The sequence below is a fragment of the Neovison vison genome, chromosome 10 (genome assembly GCF_020171115.1).
Source record: "Neovison vison isolate M4711 chromosome 10, ASM_NN_V1, whole genome shotgun sequence".
Taxonomy (NCBI): Eukaryota; Metazoa; Chordata; class Mammalia; order Carnivora; family Mustelidae; genus Neogale; species Neogale vison.
In genome coordinates this window covers 34,945,583-34,971,078 of record NC_058100.1, presented here as the reverse complement: position 1 = coordinate 34,971,078, position 25,496 = coordinate 34,945,583, and the positions used below count along the sequence as shown (strand labels likewise).

General features: G+C 39.4%; 1 protein-coding gene across 6 annotated transcripts in view; it reads right to left on the bottom strand.

Moving 5' to 3' along the window:
• The window catches only part of DNM3 (dynamin 3), a 534,866-nt gene that overhangs the window by 184,934 nt on the left and 324,436 nt on the right, over window positions 1-25,496 (bottom strand). The window contains exon 16 of one of the 6 annotated variants that reach the window (XM_044266982.1): window positions 24,697-24,838. The exons of the other annotated variants lie outside the window; for them this stretch is intronic. Coding sequence (XP_044122917.1) covers window positions 24,818-24,838 — 21 coding nt within the window. The 3' untranslated portion in view covers window positions 24,697-24,817. Of the gene's footprint in view, window positions 1-24,696; window positions 24,839-25,496 lie in introns of those variants that run through there. 6 annotated transcript variants of the gene reach the window in all.

Here is a 25,496-nt window from a genome sequence, read left to right as displayed (position 1 = left end):
TCAGCAGCTTTGATTCTCCTGAGGCTCTCCCTGACTTGCGGATGGCTGCTGTTGCTCTGTGTCCTCACATGGTCTTTCCTCCATGTGTACCCCTAGTGTACCCCCTATATGTCCAAATCTCCTCTTCTTATAAAGAGAGCACTGGGCGCCTGGGTGGCTCAGTGGGTTAAGCCGCTGCCTTCGGCTCGGGTCATGATCTCAGGGTCCTGGGATCAAGGCCCACATCGGGCTCTCTGCTCGGCAGGGAGCCTGCTTCCTCCTCTCTCTCTCTGCCTGCCTCTCTGCCTGCTTGTGATCTCTCTCTGTCAAATAAATAAATAAAATCTTTAAAAAAAAAAAAAAAAAAGAGAGCACTTACAGTGAGTTCGGGTCTGCCCTCGTGGCCCCATTTTAAGTAAATCACCTCTTTAAAGGCCCTATATCCAAATATAGTCACCTTTCAAGTTACTGAGGTGTAGAGATTCAACATATTGGTCAGGGAGGGAGGGACATGACTCATCTCATAACAGGGCCCTCTCTCCTGGTTACTCTCCCACCAGTTACTTCCTTTTTGGGTCCATGTAGTTCAACATATTTTCTTTTCCCCATGGATCCCTAGTGCTCATTGCTCCTGATTACTTCTAGAGAAAGTTACTTACGCACAAATGTGCAAGTGCTTTGAAATCTATACTGTAATCTGAAAATGTTCCATCATTTTGACTTCTCTGAGCCCAAGCTTGGCAGCGTCAAGGACTAGAGAGCCTAAAGGACAGCATCTTATTCCTCGGACTAACAGAAGACCACAAACGTGGATAACTCAACTTTATCAGTCAGAATTCTCTAGAAAGACAAAACTAATAAAGTGTGTGTGTGTGTGTGTGTGTGAGAGAGAGAGAGAGAGAAAGACAAAACCCAAAATATAGAACAGGGTGAACAAGCTTGTTGTTCATTAATAAATCCTGAGATCTACCAGTCATCGTAGGGTGGTGAAGAAATAAGACTCAGCCCCTACCTGTAATACTTCATGAACAAAGGAAATGTGGTGACAAGGAGGAGGAGATGCCAGATTTGCTTAAGAATATCCTTGATAATACAGACGTAGTGAAAAGAAGATCCATCTGTACCCCAGTGTTCATAGCAGCAATGGCCATAGTTACTAAACTGTGGAAAGAGCCAAGATGCCCTTCAGCAGAAGAATGGATAAAGAGAATATGTATATATGCATATACAACGGAGTATTATGCCTTCATCAGAAAGGATGAATACCCAACTTTTGTATTAACATGGATGGGACTGGAGGAGATTATGCTGAGTGAAATAAGTCAAGCAGATAAAGTCAATTATCATATGGTTTCACTTACTTGTGGAGCATAAGGAATAACACAGAGGACACTAGGAGAAGGAAAGGAAAAGTGAATTGGGGGATATTGGAGGAGGAGATGAAGCCTGAGAGACTGTGGACTCCGAGGAACAAACTAAGGGTTTTGGAGAGGAGGAGGGTGGGGAGATGGGTGAGCCTGGTGGTAGGGATTAAGGAGGGCATGAATTGCATAGAGCACTGGGTACGGTGCGTAAACAATGAATCTTGGAACACTGAAAAAAAATTAAATTAAAATAAATAAATATATGAGCATTAAAAAAGAATAACCTTGAAAAAATAAAAAATTATTAATTTTTAAAAATCACCTTTCTATATGTGCCTTTTTAATACTCTATGTGATAAAATGGAGAAGTACGCATAAAACACTTCTGCTATCCTGTAGATCAGCGGTTGTTTCAAGGAAAAGCACTTGTGTGATGTTGGAGTTTTGCTGATCTTGTGGAACACCATTTTTACCTTAAAGAATCACTGACAGACAAACTACAGTAATTCAAATGTATCGCATGCTACACAGTTCCATGAAACTGATTCAGTTGTATGACATTTCAAAGGAAACAAACAACAGTATTAGTTGCCAATCATAAAATTTGAGCTTTATGTGAAAATTAAAATTTTGGAAAACTTCCCAGCTTCCTGATACTTAAAGACTTACTTGATGCAATCCATGGCAATACTAACCAATGTAGTATTATTTAATGAAACTGATAAAAACCATCAGATTATCTACATATCTTTCAAAAAACCAATATTTCCCAAATGGCTAGTACACAATATTCCAAAATCAAGCATGCATAAAAATCCATTCAAAGCACAAGACAGAACACGGATTTTAATGTCATAGGCTGTGAGAAGTTAATTGATAGGATTCTGGATCTGCACTATAAATTACCGCTTGTTGAGTTTTGGTGTAGTATTAAAGAATATCTACACACACACACACACACAAAGAATATCTACACAATCATCCAAAAAGTTTATTAAAATACTCAATCCTTTACCAATTACATTTCTGTTAGAGTCGATTTTCTTCAAATCCTTCAACTAAACAAAGCATCACAACAGACTGTAGAAGCAGATATGAGAATGTGTCTGATTTTGATCAAGCCACATTAAAGAGATTTGCAAAACTGCAAAACAATGTCACTCTTCTATTTTATTTGTTGGGAAAATACAATTATTTTTCACAAAAATTTGCTACTTAGGACAACATACAATAGGTTTGTTATTATTTTAAATAAACTGATGCATATATTTTTGTGTTCTCCATTTTAGTTTCTAGTATGTTCTGTATCAGTAGATATAGGCTATAGCCCATATAAACAAAGACTCTTTGTAAGTATTTAAAGAATACTTTCAGGGGCACCTGGATGGCTCAGTCAGTTAAGCACCAGACTCTTAGTTTCCTGCATGGGTCCTGATCTCGGGGTGTGGGATCAAGCCCCACACGGAGCTCCACCCCTGCACAGAGTCTGTTTGAGAGTCTCCTCCCTCTTTCCTCCCCCTGCTTGCACTGTCATGCACTCTCTCTTCAATAAATAAGTAAACCAATAAAATCTTAAAAAAAAAATACTGTCAGAATTTAAAGGGATACTGAGACCAAAAAAGTCTGAGAACTGGTACTTCACTTAAAAGAACTAGTCTGCATAAAAGTAAAGATCATGCAAAGGAAACAGAATGAGTTCCTGAGGTGAAAGTTGGCATAGGCTTTTCTGAAGAGTTGGCTGGACGTGAGGGTAGAAGGATTAATGAGGCAGATTATAAAAGAAGCTGCATGCCCTAATTAAAAGTTTGAACTTTATGCTTTCTACAATGGCTTTCCAAACTTTCATGACTATAACCCAGGGTCGGACATACGTTTTACATAAAGCAATACCCAAACACATGCACGTTTATATAAATAAATACAACCAGAGCAGACTTTCACAAAACAATACCCTTACAAAATGTGGTGAATTCTATTTTATTTCTTCTTAAACTCTTAAAACTTCAATGCAAGTCACTAATTTGAACTCACTATTTATTAAGAGCTAGCAACCTATCATTTTTATAACACTGTTCTAGGTAATGGAGCATCAAGGAGCAACAGATGTTTCACCCAGGTAAGTGATACAATCCCATTTGTGCTCTTAGAATCACAGAGTGGCGTGGAGACTGAGACATTCAGGAGACTGTTGTAATCATCCAGGAGAGTGACGGTAAGGATCTGACCTAAGCCAGAGGACTGAAGGGAGGCACTATATTTGAGAGAAAAAAAGGACTATTTGGATTTGAAGACAAGATGATGTAGGGCTTGTAGAAGAAGACATATCCAGAGGACCCCAAGGAAGTCTGTAATTGGAACAGCTGTGCAGCTGCTGAGGCTCTTAACTAACATATAACATGCAGGAGAGTGATAGGATCTCAGGGCAGAGGGGTGAGGCAGAAATAAATAAATAGAGTTTTGGATGGGCTGGATTTCAAGTCATTCAAGTAGTTGCCCAAGATGGGAACAAAAATTTGATTCTATTGAAGTGGAAAGAATTCAAGTCTGAAAATAAAGAAATAATTGGTCATAGGTTTCCATACTGCCATTTCAAGAACACCGGGTATGGGGCGCCTGGGTGGCTCAGTGGGTTGGGCCGCTGCCTTCGGCTCAGGTCATGATCTCGGGGTCCTGGGATCGAGTCCCGCATCGGGCTCTCTGCTCAGCGGGGAGCCTGCTTCCCTCTCTCTCTCTCTGCCTGCCTCTCCATCTACTTGTGATTTCTCTCTGTCAGATAAATAAATAAATAAATAAAAATCTTTAAAAAAAAAAAAAGAACACCAGGTAGTCCTCTCAGTCTAAGAACATACTGTCAGGTGCGCTCATTTTGAGAACAAATGATACATTGTGTCAATTTATACAAACTAGCTATGGTTCTAGAAGACATGGTATCCCTGAAAATAATAAAGCAAAACAAAAAGCATCAGTTTTAAGTTTCAAAATAAACTCACAAAGGCCATTGTATGGTGCAGTTTCCTCAACGTGGCTCCTTATATTAAAAAAAAAAAAAAAAAGAAAGGAAAAAGAAAAAGAAAAAAGAAAAAAGGCAGCACATATGGTCCACGTCAACATGTGTCATAGCACCGGGAGATGTTACACACTGCTAAGAAAATATTTTTCACGACAATAAAACTTCAGTATGCAGAAGGATATAAATACTTTATGATCCAACTGTAAGAAAGTGCTACACTCATTTTTTATAAAGATCTGAGGAGAAAGGACACAAATGTCCATATCATACGAGTGGAGAAATGTTAAATGTATAAGCATTCAAAATTTAAGGCAAAAACCTCCATTCAATTAGTTTCTTTTTAAAAGCCTCATGTCAAACTTATCTGTTATCACTAAATACGTGTTTAATGGCCACAAAACCCTTGGCGCAGATATTTTGTTGAAAGATATCAGAGGTCTCTGTGAGCATTCAAATCGTGGCATAACATTTTATCCAGTTTAAAGTAGTGGAAATCAAGAACCAAACTGGTTAAGCGGCCATGCAAATACCACACACTACATGAACAACCACGTTAGTAATCAAACTTAAAGCCTCATTTATCCACTGTAGCACAGTAGCTTTGCAACTGGGGAATTACACACATTTTACTCTGGTACCAAGCCCATAGAGATCACTACTATTTCATAAAATACTGGAACTAAACATTTTTCAACATGCATGGATTATTAAAAATAACCCACTGTTACACAAAAGCAAACTTCATGGACTATAGAGAAGAAATGCAGATAAATAATGTGATAAATTTGATTGGAAATAACAGGAGCCAATTTCACGAGAAAATCTGATTGTTTACCACCATCATCAAAAATCTTAAAAATAGATCCACGGAGTGTTAAACACATGCAAAATGTCTAGGATCAGATCTCATGTAGACAGCTTGCTGCTGCTGCTAAAATCTTGTTCCCTAATAACCTGGTTGGGCAGCTCAGCGACCAAAAACCGCTCCGTGACCTGGACTTGTCAGCCCAATGTTTATGCTTCAGTTTCTCTGACCAAAAGAGCCTGAGCACATCAATGAAATGCAACACTGAGCCTCGGCGGATGTAGCACTTGAGGACTTGCGAGCCATCTAAACACAGGTTCTGCAGGAAGTAGCCCGGGGCCTCACCCTTTGGGGAACACAAGGTACCTTAGTTACACAATAGCAGTGAGCAGATCAGAGCAGAGATTAAAGAGACCCATCAGCTCATACTTTGTCCTGAACATAATATTTAATCATAGCCAAAGAAGAAGTTTAAATTACAAGTCTCACTTCCTGTTTCGTAATTTTTAATCATCAGTTCTCCCCAGTGGGGCTCGGATTATATGGTTATTGTCTCTACTCAGGTGTGTTCAGTTTTATGCGATGGATGATTTCTAGAAATAGGGGAAGGGGTGGATCCATTCTTATATATACTATATTGTATATTATATTATATTGTATACTATATTGTATTAATACCCCCTTTGATGACAAATGTCATCATTTTAGATTAAAATCCTTTAATTTTAGATTTCTCTGACTTGCTGTTGTTCAACCTTTTCTTGAACGGTAAAGGGAGACTACAGTTCAACATTAGAATTCGCCACAAAATCAAACCAGTTAAAAGGATTATGTAGATTAGTCCTTCGTAAAATTAAAAAAAAATTATGACATTTATTTAAAAATCTCCTGTTCTTCTTCTTATAGCTGTGGTGTTATCATATGTATTTCTTATATGCATTTGATATTTTGAAGTATTTTGGGTCATCTCATTCAGCTTCCATGAAATATCTCAGTCACTGTGAAGTTTTATGATACAAAATTTTAAAACATGGTTTATACTCTCAGGAACTCCACCATTTAGTAGAAGAAAGCACACACACACACATTAATTCTGAAATATGCCATCTAAAAGTAGATATACAGTTTAGAAACAGAACATGTGAAAGAGTGATTAACCAATTCTGTGAACGACACAATCTAGCAAAACTCACACAAAAAGAAACAATCGGAATAGGCCCATTTCTGTTAAATCAATCAAATCAATAATGAATAACCTTCCAAAAAAGTTAAAGCACTAGGTCTTAATGGTTTTATTGGTGAATTCCACCAAACAAGGAAGAAATGATACTAGTTCTGTATAATCTCTTATTGAAAATAAAGGCAGAGGGAACACTTCCTAACTCATTCTATCAGGATAGTATTACTCCAAAATAAAAACCAGATAAAGCCATTACAAGAAAGGAAAACAAAACATCAATATCACTCATTAGCATAGATGCAAAAATCCTCAACAAAATATTAGCAACTCAAATCTGACAATGTATAAAAGCAACTATGCACCATGACCAAGTTGGATTTATTCTAGGTATGCAATGTTGGTTCACTTCTCAAAAATCAATTAATGTGAGGATGCCTCGGTGGCTCAGTTAGTTAAGCATCTACCTTTGGCTCAGGTCATGATCCTGGAGTCCTGAGACTCCCTGCTCAACGGGAAGTCTGCTTTTCTCTTTCCCTCTGCCCCTCCCTGATGCTTGTGCTCTCTCTCTCCTTCGAATTTCCTCGCCCTCTCTTAGATAAATAAAATCTTTCTTAAAAGATCAATTAACATGACCCCTCACATTAATAGGCTAGAGATCAATAATTTTAAAAATCCTTTGATTATATAAATAAATGCAGAAAAAATATTTGACAAAAATCCAACACCCATTCATGATTAAAAACTCTCAGTGAATGGGGCACCTGGGTGGCTCAGTGGGTTAAGCCTCTGCCTTAGGCTCAGGTCATGATCTCAGGGTCCTGGGATCGAGCCCTGCATCGGCCTCTCTGCTCAGCAGGGAGCCTGCTTCCTCCTCTCTCTCTGCCTGCTTCTCTGCCTACTTGTGATCTCTGTCAAATAAATGAATTAAAAAAAAAAAAACTCTGTGAACTAAGAATAGAGGGGGAATTTCTTCAACTTAATAACATACAGCTACAAAAAACTAATAAAAAAAACTACAGTTAACATCATACTTAGTGAAGAAAAACTAGATGACCTCTCCTAAGATCAAGACCAGGAAAAATGTCCCCTCTTTTTGCTCCTGTTCAATATCATGCTAGAAGTCCTAAGTAATACAATAAGAGAAGAAAAGAAAGAAAAGATATATAGAATGTAGAAGAAGAAATAAAATTGACTTTATCTTCAGATAACATGATTGTATAGGAAATGCCAAAGAACAGACCCAAAAAACTCCTGGAACTAATGAATGATTAGAACAAAGTTGCAAGCTACTAGGTTAATATACAAAAGTCAATTGTGTTCTTATACACCAGCAATGAATAACTGGAGTTTGAAATTAAAAATAAAAAACCATCTAGATTAACTCCAAAAAGAAAGAGAAATGTTAATGTATATATCTAAAAAATATGTCCAAGACTCCAATTCCTATCAAAGTACCATCCATCTTTTTCAAAGAAATGGAACAAATAATTTTAAAATTTATATGGAACCAGAAAAGACCTCGAATAGCCAAAGGGATATTGAAAAACAAAGCCAAAGTTGGTGGCATCACAATTCCGGACTTCAAACTTTATTACAAGGCTGTCATCATCAAGACAGCATGGTACTGGCACAAAAACAGACACATAGACCAATGGAACAGAATAGAGAGCCCAGAAATAGACCCTCAACTCTATGGTCAACTAATCTTCAACAAAGCAGGAAAGAATGTCCAATGGAAAAAAGACAGCCTCTTCAATAAATGGTGTTGGGAAAATTGGACAGCCACGAGCAGAAAAATGAAATTGGACCATTTCCTTACACCACACACAAAAATAGATTCAAAATGGATTAAGGACCTCAATGTGGGAAAACTATAAAACTGATAAAACAAATCAGAGAACATCTAAATAAATGGGAAGCTATTCCATGATCACAGACAGAAAACTCAATATTGTTAAGATGTCCATTCTCAATTTGACTTATACATTCAGTGCAATCCCAATCAAAATACCATCAGTGTATTTTGTGGACCCTGAAAAACCGATGTTAAAGTTTATATGGAAAAGCAAATAACCCAGAAGAGCCAACATAGTACTGAAGCAGAGCAAAGTCAGAGGACTGACACGACTCAACTTCACGACTTAAGATAAAGCTACTATATTCACAAATACTGTAGTATTTTGAAAGAATTGAGAAATGGAGCAGATGAAGAGTTAGAAAGCCCAGAATATAGTTAACTGATCTTTGATAAAGGAGCAAAGGCAAGAAAAATTGTTTCAACAAATGTGCTGAAATGACTGGACATGCACATCAAAAAAATAACTGCATCAATACACTGATCTTATGCATTTCACAAAAATTAAACTCAAAATGGGTCATAGATGTAAATGAAAGACACAAAACTGTGAAAGATTTGGAAAATAAGGTGGAAAATCTAGTGACCTTGGGTCGAGCACGAGTTTTTAATTAAGTTAAAAACCTCTGCTGTGAGAAAGACACTGTTAAGAGAATGAAAGGATGAGGCACCGACTGGAAGACAATATTGACAAAACACGAATCTGATATAGGACTGATACCCAAAATATGCAAATAACTCTTAAAACATAACAATAAGAAAACAACCCAATTTAAAAACGGGTGAAAGACATGAGTAGACAACTCATGAAAGAAACACAGATCATCAGCCAGCACAGGCAAAGAGCTCTACATCATGTCGTTAGAGAGCTGCTGACTAAAATAACAATGAGATACCACTACACTATTCGAATAGCCCACATCCAAACCAAACCAAACCAAACCAAAAATTGACAATATCAAATAGTAGTAAGGAGATGGAGCAACAGGAACTCTCATGCATAGCTGGTGGAAATGCAAAATGGAAGTTACCTTGGTAATTTCTTTTTTTTTTTTTTTAAGATTATTTATTTATTTATTTGAGAGATAGAGAGAGAGAGCACAAGAAGGGTGAAGGTCAGAGGGAGAAGCAGACTCCCCATGGAGCTGGGAGCCCGATATGGGACTCGATCCTAGGACTCCGGGATCATGACCTGAGCCAAAGGCAGTCGCTTAACCAACTGAGCCACCCAGATGCCCCAACCTTGGTAATTTCTTACAAAACTAAACATACTCTTACCACACAATCCAGCCATCATGCTTCTTTGTATTTACCCAAATGAGTTCAAAGCTTATGTTCACACAAAAACATGCATATCATGTTTATAGAAACTTTTTTTCATAATTGCCGAAATAGGAAACATCTGAGATGTTCTCCTATGGATGAACTGGAAAACATACTGTGGTGCATCCACATTATAAAATGCTGTTCAATGATAAAAACAAACTGTTAATTAAGCCACAAAAAGATATGTGGAAATTTAAATGTATATTGTAAATTGAAAGAAGTCTGTCTGAAAGGGCTACATACTGTATGATTTCAAGTATATGACATTCTGAAAAGATAGAACTATAAAAACAGCAAAAAGATCAGTCATGGGTTTAGAGGAAGGAGGTGGGGGGGTGAACTGGGAAAGCACAAGAGATTTTTAGGGCAATAAAACCTTTGTATGATACTGTAATGGTGAAAACATACCATTACACATTTGTCAAAACCACAGAATGGCACAACACCAAGAATAAACCATGATGTAAACTATGGGCTTTAGTTAATAATAGTAGTTGCTAATAATAATAATAAACCAATATTGGTTTATCGACTATAACAAATAAATGTACCATGAGCAGGGAAAGTGGGTATATGGGAACTCTGTTCACTCTGCTCAACTTTTTCTAGAAGTCTCAAACTATTCTAAAAAGTCTATTAATTTTTTAATGTAAATTCATGGTTCAGGAGTAGAATTTTTAGCAGAGTGTTTAACTCTTCAAGAAAGGGAGGAAAGGGCTCAACAACACAAGGGCAGTAACAGAGACTGCGAGCAGGATTTTGAAGGGCAAATTGGAGTTTGCCCTTCATTTAGTAAAGGACATTGAAGATCAAAAGCATAAGAGACTGGACTCTAAATTTGAGTAAATATTTCTACATTTATAACAAATTAGAGAAAGAATTATATGGCAGAAGAGTTTGGAGGCATCATGAAAAGCACAGCCACTAAGATTAGGGTCCCGTCTGGGCTAGTGGGAGGCAGCACGTTGAATTTGGCACCGGGCTACTGGGATTTGAAGTTCCTGCCAACATTTACTGGCTAAGTGATTTTAAGCAAGCTATTTAACCTCTTTAAGTCTCACTTTCCTCACCTATAGAGTAAAGATATGGAATTTGTGCCTCAAAATGTAATCGTGAGTTAATTTACATAAAGTTCTTGGACCAGAGCATGGTATCTGGTAAGTGCTATAAACTGTGAGCTCTTATCATTGTTATTATTATTAGGAATAGTTACTAGCCATGACTTTAAACAATTCCTTTTACCTTTCTGAGCCTCAGTTTGGGTTACGTAACACGGAATGATAAACATTTAACTTGAGCTGGTGTAAGAATTGGTGGCAGTATAAAGTTACCCAAACAAAATCAAATCATCCAGTAAGATTAATAGCTGCTATTCTTAAAATTTTACTATAACAATGCATAATGGTGAGGTGAAAAGAATAGAAATCTAGAGACATTGGTCTTGCCCCTAGCTCTGCTACCTGAGATGCTGTTTTAGCTTTCCTGGTCCTGGTTTCCCCACCTGTGAGGTGGAGGCTAAGAGGGACAATGTGATGGGTCTTTGAAGTGTATCAACACGAAGAACAAAGTAACAATATTTGGGGAAAAATAGATTTACCTTTTAGTCACATATTACACATATATCTTATACTACCTGAATAAAGCTCAAGATGATCTAAAGCAACAGTATTTCCCCAAACTGACAAATAAATGAACTGAGGCACAAGGATTAAGAAACACCAAAAATACAGATGTAGTGAAAAGAAGGGCCACATGCACCCCAATTTTCATAGCAGCAATGGCCGCAGTCGCCAAACTGTGGAAGGAGCCAAGATGCCCTTCTACAGATGAATGGATAAAGATGTGGCCCATATACATTATGGAGTATTATGCCTCCATCAGAAAGGATGAATACCCAACTTTTGTATCAACATGGACGGGACTGGAGGAGATGTTGCTGCGTGAAATAAGTCAAGCAGAGAGAGTCAATTATCATATGGTTTCACTTACTTGTGGAGCATAAGGAATAACATTGAGGACATTAGGAGAAGGAAAGTAAAAGTGAATTGGGGGAAGTCGGAGGGGGAGACGAACCATGAGAGACTTTGGACTCTGGGAAACAAGCTGAGGGTTTTGGAGGGGAGAGGGGTGGGGGGCTGGGTGGTCCTGGTGGTGGGTATTAAGGAGGGCACGGATTGCACAGAGCACTGGGTGTGGTGCATAAACAATGAATCTTGGGACACTGCATCAAAAACTAATGATGTGGGCGCCTGGGTGGCTCAGTGGGTTAAGCCGCTGCCTTCGGCTCAGGTCATGATCCCAGGGTCCTGGGATCGAGTCCCGCATGGGGCTCTCTGCTCAGCAGGGAGCCTGCTTCCCTCTCTCTCTCTCTGCCTGCCTCTCTGCCTACTTGTGATTTCTCTCTGTTAAATAAATAAATAAAAATTAAAAAAAAAAAAACTAATGATGTATTTTACGGTGACTAACATAACACAATAAAAAAAAAAGAAATGGGAGAAATGAAGAGCAACAGAATATTCAAAGGAATATAAGACAGTATAATCTGAGTTTTCTTCTGCAGAAAGAAGAGAAAATATAGAACATGAGAGAAAATGGTCTCCTGAATTTTCTGAAAGATGCAAGGCATCTCTGAGGGACAAGAAGATGGCGGAGAACCTTAAAGTAAGAAAGTACCAAAAACTAAGTAACCCCATATGCATGCATTTTGAGTCATTAATATAGGGCCCTTTGCACACTCAGCCAAACAGTGTGGGACAAACCGAAAGAAGAATAAGGCCAGTATCTGTTTGTAAGAAATCATGGTATCACTGGAGGAATCAGATCCACACTCAGGACAAAAAGAAAAAAAAATTTTAATAATAAAACACCATGCCTCAAAATGACAGCAGTTCCTGTTGGGAAAGAAAAAGAGAAAGGGGTTCCAAGGGCAGTGTAGAAGATCTTCATTACAACTGACATTATTATTTTTAAGGATCTGATGTAAATATGTCATAATGCTAAGATTTTGTTAAAACAGGTAATATTTCTATTCTCCATTCCTATGTATGTATTAAAATATTTCATAGTAAAAACTGATTTAAAAAGAAGCAAAAAGAGAATCATGAACATCATATGAGTGGTACCAAGTGTAAGTGGTATTACTAGAAGTCACTAGGTGAGGAGTGAGGAAGGCAGGTGGGAGAGAATCCAGCAGGGTATGAGTAGGAATCTGATATAAAGAAAGGAAGAAGAAAAGAGGTGTTCAAACTTAAGATTGGAGTTTGGAAAAGATGGTGACATAAAATGGTTAGGTCCTCTGGGAAAATCTTCTGTTATCTCTAAGATGGGAAGGATATGAACAGAATACACTGTATGACTTAACAGCCTTAGAGAAGGCAACTTGGATAGCAAAGTTTTTGGAGCTTAGGGAAATTAACCCTGCAGAACTCGGTCTTACAACCCATGGTCCATGAACGGGCCTTTGGACGAGAACTTTGGGGAGTCATTTCGTGAATGTGCACAGTACTGTGAGAAAAGGTCAATAACTCTTACAATGTTCTCACATGGGTTCAAGACCCCAGAAACTGAAGACAGAGAACACTACAAGGTTGACAAAGGCCACCCCAAAAACTTTTATCAACAAACTGATTCTGATTCCTTCAGATGGCTTGACCACCACTCCAGGGCAAGAAATTCCTTGGAGGGGTAGGAAGTAGCAACATTTGCATCAAAAGACACAGATGCCTGGTTCCGGGCTCTCTCAGAAATGACTAAAACTTCGCTCTAACCTCATATTACCTTCAGAGGAGAGGGACTTTGTCCTTCCATATTATTCCCCAGAAAAACAGAAGTGAGTGTGCTCCATTTTATTCTGTTTGGTACTACCTCAAGGGGGTCAACAGAATAGAAGCTGTATTTCATCACTGGAGTTAAAAACAAAAACAACAACAACAAAAACCATACACACACACAAATGACACAAGGTCAACATCAGAGTCCACATTCCCAAACCCCTGTTCAGGTCATGTTGTCTTTCTGGTTTATATCTCCACATTTCTTGGAATTTGTAACCGACATTTAAATTAACTCTTATGCACTCTGCACTTTGAGGTAAATTTGGTTGTAAGCAAAAACAACTTCAAAAGTCTAAAATCCTAACTCTCTTTAGAACCCTGAGAACCCAAAAGATGTTCTGTCATCCCCCAAACTCTGGAATGTCTTCCCAGAAAGTGAGTTAAGATGACATTTCTGCTTATTCCTGTTTTTACTGTAATTACCAATGAACAACTTTTGATTTCCTTGCTTCTCACATTTTGCCCTTTTACCTTGCAAATGAGCTTCATTAAACAGCAGAGCTAATTACAAAATAAGGTAAAATTCAACAAGTCTTCATAATAAGATCACTTGTAATTAAAGCACAATTTTTACTGAGGGTGGGCCAACTTCCTCAGACCCCAAAAAATAAATAAAAATAAAAATATGGCTTCTTGGGCACTTCTGCAAACTTATCACGATGGTGGAACTAATCTTAAATCCTCTGCATTATTTTATTTTCAGTTTCAAAATTAACTGAGTTAACTTGATTAAATTACTGAAGTCTTTTTTTTTTTTTTTTAATCTAGCTATGAAGGAGTGTTGAGATACATTTATAAGAGAACCTCACAAAATGGCTAAACAATTACAGTATTCTACAAGAATGATTCCTAAGTGCACAAACACATTAAAAATCCTCTGTTCAGGCCAGGTTGCTGTATTAATTCTGAATGCAGTATGACCTTGCTTCCCTTAGAGACCCTTTGGAATTTGGCTCTTATTTCAGCTTGTCCTTTGCCAAGCATATAGAATGAATTAGGTGAAGCTCTGTTACCATCGCTCTCCGCCCACATCGGTTTCCAGTGGAGAGCTGAATGCTTTAAACCCAGTTTTAACTTAAATGTAAAAATGGTGCCACTTTCAAAGCTGAGTTTCTCTTCCCTGGTGCATCTGCTCGTCTTTTTCCCCTTCACTTCAAGTTTACTTTCCAGTGAGAGAGTAAAATTGGAACAAATGTAAACAGGAGACCTAAAATAAACAGTCTACATGCGTATCTGTAGTCTTTTGGTTTCAGGTAGTCACATACCGAAGGGGCCTACGGATAGCATCAGGAATGCAGATAAAGAAGGACGCGTCAGAAGCTCCCTTCAGTATCATTTAGCCTTGGTTCCCAGTCCATCTGAACCTCGTGGGGCCGCAAGCAAAACCCACAGATGAGCAAGGCCCAGAGAAGTGCTCCTATGGGCTGACGGAGGGCTCTTCAGCCTCCTCTTATCCCCTCTTTTGTCACCATGACTTCTCTGCCAGATTCTTAGCACGCTCTTGTGCTTCGATCCCCAGCTTTTGGAGGAAAGCATCCCATTAATTAATTACTATACGATATAGACTAGGTAACAGAAAGAACGTGAGTTTACAAGCAGACCAGCTGGGAGGTCAGGTCTCAGCCCCACAATTCAGCCACAGAAAGGAGGGTCACAAACCTCTCCAAGACTTGTGTCTGTATTTGTGGAATGGAAAACACAGGAGAACGCACATACCAAGCTCCTGGCCCAGATTCAGTACTCAGTAAACTCTAGGGTTCTTTCTCCTTCTTCCCTACGTCCAAACTTACACCTCCCAGAAGGGTTTGTCTTTTAAAGTGGACCATATGGAGAGAGCTAGGTTTAACTGGGAACAATGAATTATGAAAAGAGGGATTTTTAAGCCCTTAGCACCTAGCCTGGGGAGATGTCCTGGGGTACTGCCGTGTTCTCTGAATCCGCTGCTCAGTATGGTGTTGAGGGTAATGTTTAGAAGGGAGAATAAACATTTCCAAATTTCTCAACTTCTAAAGAAAATTAATTCTAAATTCCTATTTTTCACTGACCGGTTTCCACACTGCAGGAAAAACAAAAACAAAAACAAAAAACCTGCCGCATATCTATAATTGGGCTTTATGCGGTGGGTGAGTTTTAGAAAACCTTTGCAGGGGGCCTGCATGGCTCAGTCTGTTCAGCGTTGGCTCAGGCCATGATCTCATGGGACCCGAGAGGAAGGAAGCCCAGCATCGGGCTCCGCGCTCAGCAGGGAGCCTGCTTGAAGAAGAGTCTCGCCCTCTGCCCCTCCCCCCAACTCATGCAGGCCCACGCTCGCTCTCTCCCCGGCTCAGAGACAGAGAGAGAGAGAGAAAAATAAGCAAAGAAAAGCCTTGCCATTTAAATTGTTATAAATATAATGATACTTGTTATATCGGTTTTGTGACTATTTTTCTCTATTTGTTTAATAAAATCAGGTTGTCTGATTTATTAAACTAATTTATTTAAATTAGTTATTATTATTTAAATAAACTAATTTATTAATTAATAAACTAATTTATTAAACTAATTTATCTAAATTCCTTATCGGCGTGATTAGAATCATTTGGGTTCTTAGACATTTTCAATATCCTTTAGTGGGAAGATTGTGAAAGATTTCATATAGCTGCATGGTTTTACCCACTTCTCTCCAGATACACTTTATATTAGAAGAAAAGACTCTTTGATCTGTTCTTTCTATCCATTTCTATATCCATATCAGATCGCAGCATCTCCCCATATACCCTGCATTCTCTTTCGGTACTCTGCAGAAATTCTGGAAGCCAGCATGACATTTACCAAAAAGTATACTTTCCCTCTCACAGGACAGAACATTCTAGATAGAAATTTTATACACACCTGGATACATATACAAATGCACACCAAAGAAATGAATGAATAACAGGAAATCTGTAATACAAACTAGAAAAATTTTTGGTTTAATGGTAGGTTCCACTCCAAAGATATACTGAAGCCCCCGTCTACACCAGCAGGAACCCTCTGATGCCCTGAAGAGTTAACGCCCCTTCCAACCTAGAGAGTTTTAACTCCTGAGAATGCCTCTGTATGATCGCTTGAACTACAGATTCTTTTTCCTGATCTTAAAAGTCATTTTTTAAAACTCCCTCTGAGCTACAGAATGATTCTGTGTAATTTTCGTTCATCTTTTTTTCTCATTAAGTGACCGTAGGCCCCTCGAGGCTGGGGACTACGGCAAAATTAACTTCACATTCCCAACATTTGGCAGAGTGCCATCCAAGAGCTTTCTGTTCGCCAAGGCAACATGTCTGTCGTCTGGATTTAGTGAACAAAAGTGATAAGGCTCCTGGGCTCCCAGGTCTAACACCAGGGAATCAGTACACAAATAGACATACAACTATACATGGGAGGAAATGCTGCAAGAATAAAGCCCCTACAGAGGATGAGAAGGTAATTTAGACTAGAAGGGAAGGCAGAGAAGGCGTCTCTGATAAGGGTCATATTTATGTTGAATCTGAAGGCAAAGGGATACAGGCCCTGGACTGGAAGGAGCACTCCTCTGGGACAGCACAGGGCAAAGGAACGGGGTGGTCAGAGCGGAGTCCTCAGGGTATAGGGGGGAGGGAGGGGCAGAGAAGCAGGAAGGGACGGGGTGTGGGGCCACATGTAAGATTCTACATGGTATCCTAAGTGCAACTGTGGCCACGGGAATGTTTTAAGTAAGAAAGTGACAAGATCTGATTAACGCTTTTAAAAAGATTATTCTGGGAGTGATTGTGAAGAGGAGAGAAGGCGTGGAGGGACACTGTGGCCGGCACGGCGGCCTCTAGACGAGCTCGGACAGAGCGAGCGGGAGTGGGACTAAAGAAGAGGCAGAACTGAGATCTATTCTGAGACAGAATTAGCAAGAACAGGTGGTGTTAGGCAAAGTGTGTAATGAAGGTCATCCTGGCTTTTTGGCTTGAATAAAAAGAGACGAAGGTGGTGTTTTCCAGGTGGGTGACAATGGCCTTCACCACGCGAAGTGAGCAGGACACAGCCCTAGCCCTATTGTAGGGAGAGAAAATAGGCTCACAGAGCTGAAGCAACTAATCTAGGCTCAAACTATTACTAACGATGTAACTGGGTCAAAAGGCAGATTTTGCTGTTATGGTTGTGGTCCCGTTATTTTAAGTACCAGTCTAGTAATTCCTACTACATGCCTCTTATTGTCCAGCAAGAAAATGTTTGAATCTATTACCAAATAATTTTAAGCAAGTGATGAGTTTTGGCATTCTAGTAACTGAGGATTTTATCATCCACCAGAGCAAGCACACCCTTTACTTAAGAAGTCCATAATGTTTACTGTATCTGTGTTCTGAAATCCCAAATCACTTATTTTCCTTAAAAGATCACACAGATAATTCCAGGGTTTTTAACCATGCTTAAGATATGAAAAAAAATTTTTTTTAAGAGAGTGAGAGAGAGAGAGGCAGGGAGGGGAAGGTTGGGAGGGGGAGGTTGGGAAGAGGGAGAGGAAGAATCCTAAGCAGCCACCGCATCCCGCTCAGGCTCCGTCTCACAACCCTGAAATATTGACCTGAGCCAAAATCAAGAGTCAGACGCTTAACCTACTAAGCCACCCAGTTGCCCTAAGACATCAAAAGTTAATTTGGGGGCGCCTGGGTGGCTCAGTGGGTTAAGCCGCTGCCTTCGGCTCAGGTCATGATCTCAGGGTCCTGGGATCGAGTCCCGCATCGGGCTCTCTGCTCAGCGGGGAGCCTGCTTCCTCCTCTCTCTCTCTGCCTGCCTCTCTGCCTACTTGTGATCTCGCTCTGTCAAATAAATAAATGAAATCTTTAAAAAAAAAAGTTAATTTGGGTTAGTTTAACTGTGTGTGTGTTTTTTTTAACTTTGGATAATATAGAATATTTTCAACATCATGAAATTATATATTCATAATGTGGTAAAACCAATACATTTAAATTTCCCAGAAATTATTTGCATTTGAAATTAGAACTGGCTATTGACATACAACTCTATGGGTATCACACAGCGAGGGCATCGAGACAGCGCTGTCCGGGTATATATGTTTACAAAACAAAGGAACGTCTCATCAGCTTTCCTTTTCTGGGTTCAGTGCTTCTCAATAATGCCCTGGCAGGACACAGGACAATGCTTTTGTCCACCCACTTCCTTTTGGTAAAGGAATTGAGAAAACAGACTCATTCCTTTTTCTTTTTATGGAAACTATGTCATAGTAATTATCATAGGAAAATTAGGCTTTAAATTAAATAATTATGTGCACAAGTAGAAGGTTACAAGAAAATCAGTGCTTATCCTCAAAATGAGTACTGATACTGTTCTAACATTGAAGTTTTATGATAAAAATCTGCCACAACTATAGCGGGAGCACGCAGATTTGGGGTCCTTAATCCTTCCTTAAGTGCGCCAAAAGACTGGATATTTTCAATTTCTCTACTTTTGTTTTCTCTTTCAGAATAAAAACAGAAATTCAGTCTTGAGACTTTGCCTAATGAGGCTCAGAATTCTAATCCCAAGGAAAGTCTCTGGGACAACACAGGCAGACTAAGGGGGCAAGAGGTCTTTGTATGCAGGGCGCCTGGGGAACTCAGTCGGTTAAGCATCTGCCTTCAGCTCAGGTCACGATCCCCGAGTCCTGGGATTGAGTCCAGCATCTGGCTCCCTGCTCAGCGGGAAGTCTACTTTTCCCTCTCCCTCTCCCCCTCCCCCCTGCTTGTGCACACTCTCTCTCAAATAAAATCTGTTTTAAAAAAGAGCCCTTTGTATTCTCTACCTTAATGAGTACATTAAAATTTCATTTCATCTTTAAAAGGTTTATTAAAATTTCATTTCATCTTCTTTTCAGTTTTTACACAGAGCTAGAGAAAAACAAGTCTTGGAGAAAAACTCCTTTACTGAAATGAGTTGGATTTACCATTTGATTTGGTTAACTTGTTTTCAAGAAAGTATTCTTTGACATTTAAACAAAAAGTGTGTCTTACTGTTTCTTCTCTGGTACATTTAAAATAAATGCGAAGAAAAAGGAAAATAAATAATAAAATCCATATGACGGTTGTACACCAACATGAAAGGTTCTTATTCCTCACCCCTGACCTCTCATTTCTCATATCCCAAAGATGCCAGGTCCAAATTAACGCCACACATCCGAAGTCAGTATTACCATCTTGGAGTCTATGTTTTATCTAGTGAGCTAAAGCATCTTAGAAAAATTCTTTTTTCTCTCTTTAGCTCTTCTGGCTAGTCTTGGACCAAATAATATGAAAGAAAGAGAGAGAGAGAGAGAGAGAAAGGGAAGGAAGGAAGGAAGGAAGGCAGGCTCTCACACTGCTTTTCCCTCTTACCCAGACTTCCCGTCCCATCTAAACAGCGTCTTCCACACCAGACAATTTAATGTCGTCCATTTTGAATAGTAAAACGTTATGGTTCAAGACCTCCCCAAACTCAAGAAAACTGACATTCTTGCAAACCCTTCACTGTGACGCTCAAAGGCAGCGTGCCATGCGGTGACAGCCATCAAGAAGGGCCCTCGGACAGATGGATTCATCAGCACTTGAGGAGTTAATTAAGAAACAAAGACCCCCCAAAACATACACGGTTATGTTCAATCCGGGCTTTGCCTAATTCGGTTTCACTCAGAGACCATTGCTTCTTTCAAATAACTCGCTTATTTTTGAGGAGGGGAAAAAAACCTCCTGTCTTCAGACAGGATACGGGGGAGGAGTTACGGGCTGATGTTTTACACATGCACATCTGGATACGGTCCAATTATTTCCCTTAAACATTCCCCCAGTTGTTTTCATTTTGCTCCATGCTTTGGCATTCATAAATTTGTGAGATTAATTGTGTGTCAGCGGTCTGCAGGCCTGGCGCTGGGCACCACTTTAGAGCAACACAGCACAGAACAAGTCTGTAGAGAAATACATTCACGTTTTTAAGAAGGAAAGCCTGGCCACATATTTCATTTCTGTTTAATATTGTGGCACTGACATTGTACATAAAGAAAGTAGTGTAGTCTTTTAGAGAACTGCCTTGCTAGAGCATATATATATATATATATATATATGTATATTCAATGGTTTTAAACATAAGAGCGCGCTCGTCAATAGTACAATGCAGAGTTCGTGTGGCTGGGCATTTGTTTCTTGTTTTCATCTGATCATTGTGAGAGGACTGTTTCTTGTCCTGGAAAGTGCCAACAATTGAAATCACCTTTGCCAAAAGAACAAATTTATCTCAGACATGGTGTAAAAGTTTCTTGTTTTTTATTATTTATGTTTTGAGAGGTCTCCCATGCTTTCCAAATTATGGTTATAAATTAAATGTTTATGTCCCCCCAAATTCACATATTAAAACCTAACCCCCTGTGATAGTATTAAGAGGGGTGGGTCACTGGGAAGTGATTAGGTGATGAGGGGAAACCTTCCTGAATGGGACCAGTGTCCTTATAAAAGAGACCCCAGAGAGCCCATTCTGCCACGCAAGGATACAGAGAGCTGCTGAGGGTCTATGGACCAGGACACAGGCCATCACCAGACACCGAGTCTGATTTCCCCTCATCTTGGATTTCCAGCCTCCAGAACCATGAGAAATACATTTCTGTTGTTGGTAAGACACCCAGTCTATGTTTTTCGTGACAGCAGGCCAAACACACTAAGACAACCACTATGTATGAAAAGTGACACTGGAACCCCTTTGCCTCACAACCAAGATTATGAGGCAAGGGAAGGAAGAGCCGTGTTCCTCAGAGCTTGGCACTGCGGCTGCACTAGGCAGGTGCCTGGTAAGCGCTGCTTAATAACAAAAGAACTATTTTTAAATGTTGGTAACAAGACAACTTATTCTTGTTTGAAATCATCTTGCATTACAGAATTGAGTTGGAAACACATCTGTGAGATGCTGTGGCTTTTTCACCAGAAAACACCACAAGCCTCAGGAAGGCCAATTTCCATGCATATCCATGACCGAGCAGGGTGCTCAGGGCGAAAGGTCTAGGATGGGCACTATCCTGACGGAAGGAGAGGAGCAGCTTCTCCTTTGACCCCACAAAAACGCACCATTGGAGAGGCAGGTGACACTCCTCCGGGTCATAACTAAGGCTAAAGCGAGTGGTGTGATATCCCTGAAGAAAAAGGGGGAAACCTTTCATGGTGCTGTTTATCTCCGCATATGCTATATGATGGGAAATTCTACCTGAATCAAATTCTGATCTAGCAGTAAACTCCTAGTTATCAAAGCAACAAGATGTACCCTGACTACTGCATTGTATCTCCTTGCCCTTAGACTACTTATCAGAATCTTTTTAATGTGGACAACACTTGAACTTTGCTGGAAAAAAAATCACACCCTCCCCTTTGGCCTTGATTTCTTCTGCGAAATGGGTAAATAAAATCAGCCGTCTGCTTCACAAGGTGATGGAGAGGATCCAATGGAGGAGATCAAGAACGGCTGAGCCATCAGTAAGCCGTGAAGCACACACAGATGTTGGATTCCCCAAAACCTTACCAACCATATTATATTCTACTCATGGGTCAACACTGGAAACCCAAAGAGCGTAACAGCTTATTCTTTCTATACATTAGGTCACTAGCTCAAGACTAACTGGAGTTAGCTCCCACAGACTAACTGGTCACATGGTGACACAATGAGCAAACTCGTATGTTTGTGTCAGAGCAACATGAGAGACGTCTGTTAACAGAAGGCAATGCTGCAAAAAAATAAATAAATAAAAATTTAACAAAATTCTGGGACACTGAAAAGAAATAAAATAAAATAAAAAATTTTTTTAAACTAAGAAGGCAATGCTGTTTTGAAAACAATGTGAATTTGACTCACAGACACGATTTGATATTGGTACAATATTTACAGATGCAGTTATGTTTTCTCTAAGCAACCGGATTTTCTTTGCTCAGCTTCTATCCAACGAACTGTGGTGTTCAAGTTATTTATTCAAATCCCTGCTACAGACACCATGGGCAAAAACCTAATCTCTAAGAGCCGGTTTCCTTATACATAAAAAGATAATAGTACCTCCTGACGAGGTTATTGTGAAGATTAAGAGTTAAGGAATGAAGAAGTATTTTTCACATATGGGTCATCCTGTATTTCCTGGTTATATCTTAAGAACTGTTGGGTGTGTGGGGCGCCTGGGTGGTTCAGGTTAAAGATTAAAGCCTCTGCCTTCGGCTTAGGTCATGATCCCAAGGTCCTGGGATTGAGCCCCGCATCAGGCTCTCTGCTCAGCGGGGAGCCTGCTTCCTCCTCTCTCTCTCTGCCTGTCTCTCTGCCTACTTTGATCTCTGCCTGTCAAATAAATAAATAAAATCTTTAAAAAAATAAAAAAGAATTGTTGGGTGTGGTGCATAAACAATGAATTTTGGAACACCGAAAAAAAATTAAATAAAAAAAAAAAAAAGAACTGTTGAATTCATATTTCCAAAATTGTGCTGGGAAAGTAAGAATTAAATAAAGGCAAATGATTAAGTACAGCATCATTAAAATATGTATGTATTTGTATATATTTCCTGTGCACATATTTTTCTTAGGAAGTTCATGTAAAGCAAATAAACATAGAAAAAAACTTCTCCTTCCTCTTTGCAATCTTAAAATCTGAAGTTGTAATATTATTTTAATAGGATAATAGTTTTAAACATCTTAATAATGATGATAAACATAATTAATACACGATCCTTTATCTTTTCAAGGCTTATTCATACCTATTATTTTATTTTTGTTTCCTGAACAACACTGTAAGAGGACTAACATCACCTTGAACTCTATATCTGATTAAAACCTACTGGGAGAAACAACTTGTCAAAACGGAGACCCAGCAGGGCTGGTCAGAAAAATCTGTGAGACCACCACTTACCAAATTCTACCTCATCACACAGAAACCACGGGTCGCAAATGACCATCAGGCACCACTAGTAATAAATAAAATTTTGAATTCCAGTCCACACAAGGGGATGGTTTCTAGAAGTACAAAATTAGAGACGACAGTCTGAAAGTAAGCTCCACAAACCAACCATGTTGGCCATCAATCCTCAAGTTCAATTTCCTTCGAAGTACATCCTGATAACTGCTATTAACATCCTGAGTTTATGCTGAATTCTTATCCAGCAGCTTAAGGCACTTATATTTTAGGCTAGAATGAGACCACTATTTCTGCTCTGCTTTATAGACTGAGATATAAAGTGATAGAGCCCGGTGAGTGGGAAGAATAACTTTGACTCTGCTGATTCCATTCCTCTCCAGAAAAATCACTCTTCAAACCACTGCAGTCTTGCTGATGTCCTTGCCATCATATCAACAACGAAATCCTAAATATCACTGGTTATCAATTAATGATAAAACCCGGTGACCTATTCTTACGTCTCATTAAAATTACAGTGATTACCATAGCTAGGGTAATGCTGAGAATGTGGGTACTTGAGACCCAAGAAAGACATCTCTGTCTCTTTTAGTCTTACTGGTACCAAAACCATGTTATTGTCAGCATTTCTTCTGGGTTGGCTGTGAGAACTTAGGGACCAAGGTGTATGGGCCTCTATACACACAATAACATCATATCCCTTCTTCTTACTGTCTCAGGTCCCAATCTGACCCCTCACTTATACTTCTAAACCTCCACAAGAAAGGGAATAAAGTCTTTCACCCTAAATTTGTTTTTGAACATGATCACTTATCCGACTAAATTTCAGAGTATAAGAAACTTTCAAACCTGATTCTTATTACAAATATCCCATTCTTAGAATTATACCATTGTTCTTGCAAACTCAAACCCCATCGTCCACACTTTTCAATTTCCCTCTCCCTTGAGTGCATTCGGCTACCTGGTCCTACTGAGTTTTCTTTTGTAGTTTTACCTTCATTTTTTGCTGTCCCTTCCTACATTCACAGACCTAGAGCAGGCTTTCAGTGTTCTAATTTTACTATCCCTAATATTACATCTATTTTTCTTCCCTCCAATCTGCTTGTTTTCTAATATATCAAAACAAGATAAATCTTGTTATTATTTTGAGTTGGTTACTTTCCAGACCAAAACTTTCAGGGGTTCCGTGCTGAGAAGTGAATTAGAATAGTAGTCAAACCTTCCACAGTCTCCCCAGAACTAACATTTCAACTCTGTTTTAGTCCTGTTTTGTGGCATAACAAATTTCCACCAAATGAAGCAGCTCAGAATAATATACATTTATTATCCATAGTTTCTGTGGGTCGGGAATCTGTGATTGGCTTAGCCAGGTGACTCTGGCTCAGGTCCCCCATGGGTTGCAATCTAGCTGCTGGATGGAGTTGTAGTCATCTGAAGGCTCAACCGGGGTCGGTGGGAGGGGGTGGTGTCTGCTTCCAAATTCACCCAGATGGTGACTGACAGGTCTCATTTCCTTGCTGGCCATTGGCTGGAAACCTCAGTACCTTGCCGCACGGACCTTTCCCCAGGTTGCCAGTGTGTCCTATGACATGGTAGCTGGTCTCTGCCACAGTGAATGATCAAAGAAAGAGCTCAACACAGAAGATGCAGTGTTTCATAATGTAATTGCCTCAGAAGTGGTAAACTTTCATTTCTGCCGTAGCCTTCTGGTTGCTGCATTTGTTTCCTACTGCTGTATAACGAATTGCCACAAACTTGACGGCTTAAAGCAACACCAATTTATTATCTTATAGTTCTACAGAACAGAAGTCTGAAATGGGCCAGAAGTGCAGTATTCCTTCTGGAGGCACTAGGGGAGAATCCATTTCCTTTTTTTCCAGATACTGGAGGCCAGCTACATTCCTTGTCCTGTAGTCCCTTCCTCCATCTTCCTCCAAAGCCAGGAGGGTAGCATCTTCTCTCGGCATTTGCTTCCATCCTTATATATCTTCTTCCTAATGCCAAGTCTACTAAGTCCCTCTTAAATTAAAGGGACAGTGATTACATTGGGCTCACCCAAATATTCCAAAATAATCTCCATCTATCTCAAAATCCCTAACTTGTTCACAAATCACATATCCAAAGTCCCTTCTGACATATAATCTAACATATTTCCAGGTTCTGGGGATTAAGACATGCACATCTTTGGGCTAAGGGGGTGGGGGTACTTATTAAATCTACCAAAGTCACACAAATCAACCCTGGTACAATGTCGGGGGAGG